Here is a 9,346-nt window from a genome sequence, read left to right as displayed (position 1 = left end):
GCTTAAATAATTTGTTTTGCCGTTGAACAGAATAACGACTTTTGTCGACATAATACTGCCATTTATATCTATACTTTGCGTGAAAATAATCCTGCAGTTGCAGTTTTTGCAAACTTTGAAAGAAAAATCGATTTAAGGGAGATTATTCTATGAGAAACTATTGAGCAGTTTTCATTAAATATATGAGTAAACGTATTAAAATCGTAACCTTCTTTTATATTCTTAAATATAACAGTTCCTGATCCTGTGGTTGAATTAGAGTCAACATATGAATCTGAAATAGTCGAATTATAACCATCTATATCTTGCCCAAACATGTATTTTGCAGTGTTATTTAAAAATATGCAGTGATCTAAATTAGTTTTGGATATACAATAAAATAGAACTTGGTTTTTATCTGCTCCACATTTATTTCCAATAATATTACAATACGAAACTGTATGAGTTAATGAATAATCTGAAGAGGAAAATAAAAGCGAAAAACTTTCAATTTGAGCGTTTTCTCTAAATGTTGAAAAATTATATGTACCCGAATTTCCTAAAAGTCCAATAGTTATTGATGAATACATTTGTTGTTTGTGATGTTGTTATTATCAAAACATATATCGCCAAAAGAAATACCAAATGTGTAACTTCCTTTTTCTTCATTTTCTCCACATTTAAGAACAGAAACTTCAATTGCATAGTTTTTATTAGAAAGGTATTGCTTAGCAGCTTGAGCAAATGCCATAGCTTGCTCTGCTATTGACGCATAATAACATGTTCGATGTTGGACGAACTCTCCATCTGCTTGGCAGTTATAATAAACAGACCCTCCACCATATTCTGTGGTGGAACTACAATTGGTAAATACTGTTTCTTCAAGTAATGTACACACTTTATTAGTTCTTTGAATGCAAATTGCGCCAGTTTCTTTGCATTCTTTATAGAAACAAAGTAAAACATAATAATTATTGATACTGCTATTATCAAATAATACGGTCCCATTTTGTATATAGTCACATTTATCTTTACTACCAAAATATTGATCCCAGCTGGACTTTTTTGCATTTTTCAAATTTAATATGTGCATTTAAATATGCCGAAGATTGATTAGGTTTAATCATCTAGTAATGAATATTATTCTTCTCTTTGTTCTGTATCATAAAGTTCATCACTGCAAGATTTGTCTGTATTTTGTCGCATAATAAAGTCGTAAAAATATTTTTACGGGTGTGAACTATCCAAAGAAAAAGAATTTCCAATTTAAACTGTGACATCGCTAATGATCGAAAAATTAACAATTTTAATAAGGATCTAATTTGTAGAAATAACAACAAGAACCTCCAAAATCCAAAATACAAAGGGACGAACTTTAAATTGAATGGTCAATTTAAAGCAAGTATTCAATTTTTTGGTCAATTTAAAGCAATGAATGAGAAAAACTTTGAGCTTAGGGCTAATGAAGGTTTTTACAACGTAGATAGATAGACAAATGTATATGTCATCATTCCTATGAGTATGGTAGATTTCTATAAAAAGTGAGTGCAATATCACATTGCATTTCGAAACATGAGAGAAATAAGCATATATATACGTTATTACATATATATCTATATGCTATTCTATATTATTACAATGTTAAAATAAGAAAAGCTCTAAGAGTCTCATTTGAAATATAATCTATGTTATTTTTATATAACAATTATCAATGAGAATGTAAATTATATTTGATTAGACGATAAATGATGAATAGACTTAATTATTTATGATTAGACATGTGTGAATAGAAAAATTTGTTAACATTTATGAAGATAATGTGTTTTGATTGAGATTACATTTGTGCTTAGTGGATATTGCTATTATTGCATTATATGTGTATTAGGTGCATTTATGAATGTGATTCATTGAATTTAATTAAGAGTTTACAATGCAGAGTATACTGCATTTGTAAACTCCTTTCTCGAATAGCTTGCACTTTTTCACTTGAATGTGATTCATTGAATTTAATTCAAGAAAGGAGTTTACAAATGCAGAGTATTTACCCTGCATTTGTAAACTCCTTTCTCGAATAGCTTGCACTTTTTCACTTGAATGTGATTCATTGAATTTCAATTCAAGAAAGGAGTTTACAAATGCAGAGTATTGTTCCTTTACCCTGCATTTGTAAACTCCTTTCTCGAATAGCTTGCACTTTTTCACTTGAATGTGATTCATTGAATTTCAATTCAAGAAAGGAGTTTACAAATGCAGAGTATTGTTCCTTTACCCTGCATTTGTAAACTCCTTTCTCGAATAGCTTGCACTTTTTCACTTGAATGTGATTCATTGAATTTCAATTCAAGAAAGGAGTTTACAAATGCAGAGTATTGTTCCTTTACCCTGCATTTGTAAACTCCTTTCTCGAATAGCTTGCACTTTTTCACTTGAATGTGATTCATTGAATTTCAATTCAAGAAAGGAGTTTACAAATGCAGAGTATTGTTCCTTTACCCTGCATTTGTAAACTCCTTTCTTGAATATCTTCATTTCTTTTAATTATAAAGATCACATTCTGTATAAAACTCCTCAAATATCCTCAATTTCCCATTACAATAATAAATAACCATTTTCTATATTTCTTAAATTTCTCTAATCCTTAATTTTCTTATCAAATTTGTTATTTTTTCAATAATTTTTAAAATTTTCTAATATTTTTTGGAAATTTTTATTTAATTTTGTGAGAAATTTATTCAATTCTTATTATATAATAATATTATTCAAAAATATTGTTGTAATTTTTCATGATTACGATAATTTTTAATTCAATTTTTAATCGAATGTTTTGATGGGACGAGCTTACTGAGCATTGGCTCATCCCATCAAAACATTCCATTCAAAACTCTGGCCTTCATCGAGGCCAGAGCTCACAATTCATCTCCTCAGAGCCAAGTTCCTCGACGGTCGTCCTCATTAGGCACGATCCGAGAGGAACTTGGCTCTTCATTAAAATCACAAGCTCTGGCCATTGCTAAGGCCAGAGCTTCGCAAACCATCCTCGGGGCCGGTTTCCTCAAAGACCGCCCTGATTCAGGGCGGCCGGAGAGGAATCCAGCTCCGAGAGAGTGCCCATACGAAGCTCTGGCCTTAGCAGTGGCCAGGGCTTTCAAAAACAATCCTCAGGGCCGAGTTTTGCGATGATCGTCGATCATGTCGACAGTCTCGCAAGAACTCGGCCCTGAAAGACATACAGATACATGCTCTGGCCCCAGCAAAGACCAGGGCTTCGTTTTAAATACCCAGGGCCGGCTTTCTCAAATGCAGCCCTTATCCCGGGCGGCAGGAGCGGAATCCGGCCTTGGGATACTTACCAAACGAAGCTCTGACCCTAGCAAAGGCCAGAGCCTACAAATGCAATCCTCAGGGCCGATTTTGAGGGAGATCGTCCACATCATTGACGATCTCCTCTCATTTCGGCCCTGAAAGAAAGAAATACACAGGCCCTGACCATAGCAAAGGCCAGGGCTTCGCTTTAAATCCATAGGGCCGGCTTTCTCAAATGCCGCCCTTATCCCAGGCGGCAGGAGCGAAAACCGGCCATGGGAATCCTACAATACCAAGCCCTGGCTCCTACTGAGGCCAGAGCCTGCAAAATTCATCCTCAGGGCCGAGTTTTGCGATGATCATCCACATGATAGACATTCTCGCAGAAACTCGGCCCTGAAAGACGTAATATCACAGTCTCTGGCCTCAGTAGAGGCCAGAGCCTCGCTTACATTACTCAGGGCCGGCTTTCTCAAATGCCGTCCTGATCTATGGCGGCAGGAGAGAAATCCGGCCCTGGGAAGCATGAAATACGAAGATCTGGCCTTATAAGAGGCCAGAATCTGCAAATACTCCCTTCTCTACAGATTATGATCCAATGTAACACAGAAAGCCTAGAAGGAAGCCCTTTCTCAAGGTTAAGACTTCCTTCCTGGCTTTCTGATACTGGATGGAGTGGAGTTTGGCTTCCATTGCAACTCCTTCCAGGAAGATCAAATGATTACACAAAAGTCATGGCAATTGTATTCTAACACTATAAATACAATTGCCATGGCCTACAATTGCGAGTGCCTGCTGCTTCAGCAGAGATTTGCAGCAGACACTCGCAATGTTAACCAAAATTCGTCTGAAAGTTAGAAGATGGGCTTTTTCTCAAGGTCAAAGTCCATTTCCTAACCTTCTTATATTATTTATTATTAAAATAACCATTTTGACAGATTATTATTTTTTATCCCGGCATCATCAGCTTGTCATTCTAAGCTTATCATTTTCAGCTTATACTTATAAATTCTAAAACAGTGATTATTGAATTCACGGAATAGAACACCACATTAAGAAATATTATTTACTAACTTTTTCAATAATTAAAAAATATCAATGATACTTAAGTGTCATCACATACAACACATTCTTATGATCATCATAATATATATTATAGAATATTGCATAATAATCCAAATTCAATTTCAATATTAAAGTGTACTATCCATTATCTCTTAACATCATAACATACTCAACGAGTACTGATCATATGCTATTGATCAAGCCTTTAAAACAAACTACATATAAGATTGCTTTAAATTGACCAAAAAATTGAATACTTGCTTTAAATTGACCGTTCAATTTAAAGTTCGTCCCAAAATACAAACTTCTCCAAAATGAAAAACTATACACTATTTTTTACATTTATCTATTTAAAATGTCAGTTTATTACTTGACAAAACACAATATTTGGTAAATTTTTAAATTTGGTCAAAGCACCCAATGAGCTCATTTCGATTTTCTCCAAGGAGAAGAGGAGAAACTAATCAATTTTGAATATGTGGGGAAGACAGACTAATTCAATTTCTCCATGAAGATTGAGAAATGGAAAAGCTTTGGAGACGGATATTGCATTCTCTTAAAAATGTATAGGGTATTCTTGACTTGCAATTTAATTGTTCACTGACAAAAATTTTCTTTTTATTTAAGTATCTGAATCAAATGCAAACATATCATTAAAAATATCTTAAGATATTAATTAATGATGGCGTATTTTTTTACTTTTTTGATGGAACTAATCCTGCAGAAGCAGTTTTTACAAATGTAGAAAGATATGAAAAATTATAAGTGATAATTTTTCCAGAATTTATTGAACAATTTTCATTAAATAAATGATTAAAAGTGTTAAAAAATGAGTTTATTGTTAGATTATTAAATATAACAAGTCCATTTGTTGAATTTGAATCAACATATGAATCTGAGATAGTCAAAGTGTAGCCTTCCCCTTTGTTCTGATTTTTGTTCATTTTTTAACATTATTATGGCAAAAATATTTTACGGGCGTGACATTGTCCCAATTAAATTGTGTATCATTCAAATAATAATATTTTCAATAGGTTTGCTAAATTTTTTCCATATTTTTCTTATATTCATGAAAGTGTTGATGAGTTCGAATATATTGAATCAATTGCATTCAACATATAACTTATTTTATCAAAAGCAGATTCATGACAGAATTTATTCATTAGATCTATTAAAAGAGAAGATTGTTCTTATTGAAGGCCGTCTTAAATCAGAATCAGCAACATACACACAGAAATGCCATGAAGTCGACGAATTGAAGAAAACATTGTTGTCCGAAGTTGAAAAACAGAAGAAATTGATGGACAAATCGAAACATTCCGTTTATTTACGAACGGAATGTCGAAATCTTGAGAAAGGAATCCTTTTCCAACAAGGTCGTGTTCGTGCTCTTGAAGATGAACTTGAAACGCCGATGAATATCCACAGATGGCGTTTCTTAGAAGCATCGAATCCAGAACTTCTTAATCTCCTCAAGATGACACAAGAACTCCGAAACAAACTTATGGAACGTCTTTATCGAATCGACAAACTTAAAGTTCTTCGTGAAGAACGTCGTAAACTTCTTGTTCGCGAACAAAGGAAAGTTGGAAGTCAAACGAAAGATGACGGTGATGAAGAAATTAGAATTCTTGAAGAACAGCTCGAAATGAAGACGAAACAACTTCAAGAGATCGAAACAGAGCTGTTTGATCGCTCAAGTAACATCGATGAACTTAAGAAGAGTGTTGAAGAAGTTCGTGGTGAACTCAATTACACTAAATCATCATATTTCATGGAGAAGAAGAAAGTCCACGAGATGAGGTCATCAACACAGTCAAAAACAGAAGAAATAGCAGGAAACACAGCCAAGTTCATTGGCGGTGGATTCCCAGTCAGTTCAGTTCCTTCAACAGCACAATCTATCTCTGCAATCGAAGGGAACAAGATAAACAAAGCAATCGTAATTCCGAAAGTAACAAATTCTCGTCCTTCGAAAGTTTTACCTAAAGGATGGAATCCATCACGACAAGCACTCAAACCTTTCTTACCAACTGTCTCCGAACTTCGTGCTTAATTATTTCTATTTCTATATTGTTTTTTTTTATTTGTTATTTTATAAATTGTTTGATTTACTTTATTTAATATTAAGAATTCATTTGAAGTTAAAAAAATTTCATACACTCTCAAAACTAATAAACGCCTATTTTTAAATCCTGCAAATCCAGATACAATGAAATTTCTATGCATTTATTGCTTGCGATGTTATTTTTCTTAATTAGTATTTCACAATATCCAATTAGAAATGTATTGCTTCCTTTTGGTTTGTTTTCTCCTCATTTAAAAATTGAAAAATTAAAAGCAAAGTTTTTATAAAAAAGAAAAGATTTAACAGCTTAAATAATTTGTTTTGCCGTTGAACAGAATAACGACTTTTGTCGACATAATACTGCCATTTATATCTATACTTTGCGTGAAAATAATCCTGCAGTTGCAGTTTTTGCAAACTTTGAAAGAAAAATCGATTTAAGGGAGATTATTCTATGAGAAACTATTGAGCAGTTTTCATTAAATATATGAGTAAACGTATTAAAATCGTAACCTTCTTTTATATTCTTAAATATAACAGTTCCTGATCCTGTGGTTGAATTAGAGTCAACATATGAATCTGAAATAGTCGAATTATAACCATCTATATCTTGCCCAAACATGTATTTTGCAGTGTTATTTAAAAATATGCAGTGATCTAAATTAGTTTTGGATATACAATAAAATAGAACTTGGTTTTTATCTGCTCCACATTTATTTCCAATAATATTACAATACGAAACTGTATGAGTTAATGAATAATCTGAAGAGGAAAATAAAAGCGAAAAACTTTCAATTTGAGCGTTTTCTCTAAATGTTGAAAAATTATATGTACCCGAATTTCCTAAAAGTCCAATAGTTATTGATGAATACATTTGTTGTTTGTGATGTTGTTATTATCAAAACATATATCGCCAAAAGAAATACCAAATGTGTAACTTCCTTTTTCTTCATTTTCTCCACATTTAAGAACAGAAACTTCAATTGCATAGTTTTTATTAGAAAGGTATTGCTTAGCAGCTTGAGCAAATGCCATAGCTTGCTCTGCTATTGACGCATAATAACATGTTCGATGTTGGACGAACTCTCCATCTGCTTGGCAGTTATAATAAACAGACCCTCCACCATATTCTGTGGTGGAACTACAATTGGTAAATACTGTTTCTTCAAGTAATGTACACACTTTATTATTAGTTCTTTGAATGCAAATTGCGCCAGTTTTCTTTGCATTCTTTATAGAAACAAAAAAACATAATAATTATTGATACTGCTATTATCAAATAATACGGTCCCATTTTGTATATAGTCACATTTATCTTTACTACCAAAATATTGATCCCAGCTGGACTTTTTTGCATTTTTCAAATTTAATATGTGCATTTAAATATGCCGAAGATTGATTAGGTTTAATCATCTAGTAATGAATATTATTCTTCTCTTTGTTCTGTATCATAAAGTTCATCACTGCAAGATTTGTCTGTATTTTGTCGCATAATAAAGTCGTAAAAATATTTTTACGGGTGTGAACTATCCAAAGAAAAAGAATTTCCAATTTAAACTGTGACATCGCTAATGATCGAAAAATTAACAATTTTAATAAGGATCTAATTTGTAGAAATAACAACAAGAACCTCCAAAATCCAAAATACAAAGGGACGAACTTTAAATTGAATGGTCAATTTAAAGCAAGTATTCAATTTTTTGGTCAATTTAAAGCAATGAATGAGAAAAACTTTGAGCTTAGGGCTAATGAAGGTTTTTACAACGTAGATAGATAGACAAATGTATATGTCATCATTCCTATGAGTATGGTAGATTTCTATAAAAAGTGAGTGCAATATCACATTGCATTTCGAAACATGAGAGAAATAAGCATATATATACGTTATTACATATATATCTATATGCTATTCTATATTATTACAATGTTAAAATAAGAAAAGCTCTAAGAGTCTCATTTGAAATATAATCTATGTTATTTTTATATAACAATTATCAATGAGAATGTAAATTATATTTGATTAGACGATAAATGATGAATAGACTTAATTATTTATGATTAGACATGTGTGAATAGAAAAATTTGTTAACATTTATGAAGATAATGTGTTTTGATTGAGATTACATTTGTGCTTAGTGGGATATTGCTATTATATTGCATTTATATGTGTAAAATTAAAATTAACTCGCATCCTTTTACTGCAGTAAACCCTTGAATTATTCATATTGTGAATTTAATTCAAGAAAGGAGTTTACAAATGCAGAGTATTGTTCCTTTACCCTGCATTTGTAAACTCCTTTCTCGAATAGCTTGCACTTTTTCACTTGAATGTGATTCATTGAATTTCAATTCAAGAAAGGAGTTTACAAATGCAGAGTATTGTTCCTTTACCCTGCATTTGTAAACTCCTTTCTCGAATAGCTTGCACTTTTTCACTTGAATGTGATTCATTGAATTTCAATTCAAGAAAGGAGTTTACAAATGCAGAGTATTGTTCCTTTACCCTGCATTTGTAAACTCCTTTCTCGAATAGCTTGCACTTTTTCACTTGAATGTGATTCATTGAATTTCAATTCAAGAAAGGAGTTTACAAATGCAGAGTATTGTTCCTTTTCCTTTACCCTGCATTTGTAAACTCCTTTCTCGGTCTGCTTGCACTTTTTCACTTGAATGTGATTCATTGAATTTCAATTCAAGAAAGGAGTTTACAAATGCAGAGTATTGTTCCTTTACCCTGCATTTGTAAACTCCTTTCTTGAATATCTTCATTTCTTTAATTATAAAGATCACATTTCTGTATAAAAACTCCTCAAATATCCTCAATTTCCCATTACAATAATATAACCATTTTCTATATATTTCTTAAATTTCTCTAATCCTTAATTTCTTATCAAATTTGTTATTTTTTTCAATAATTTTTTAAAATTTTCT

At 32.0% G+C, this 9,346-nt stretch overlaps 1 protein-coding gene across 1 annotated transcript; it reads left to right on the top strand.

Annotated features, from left to right (window-relative positions):
• Nucleotides 1-5,416: 5,416 nt before the first annotated feature.
• TVAGG3_0256380 (cilia- and flagella-associated protein 58-related family) lies at nt 5,417-6,403 on the top strand (the record flags this gene model as incomplete). The annotated part of the gene is made up of 1 exon (XM_051228223.1): nt 5,417-6,403. One exon carries the CDS (start codon nt 5,417-5,419, stop codon nt 6,401-6,403), a length of 987 nt encoding a protein of 328 aa, XP_051097953.1.
• Nucleotides 6,404-9,346: the final 2,943 nt, after the last annotated feature.

This window comes from Trichomonas vaginalis, chromosome V (assembly GCF_026262505.1).
Source record: "Trichomonas vaginalis G3 chromosome V, whole genome shotgun sequence".
Classification (NCBI taxonomy): Eukaryota; Parabasalia; order Trichomonadida; family Trichomonadidae; genus Trichomonas; species Trichomonas vaginalis.
Note: the sequence above shows the minus strand (reverse complement) of the source record. Positions and strands in the feature narration are given on the sequence as shown.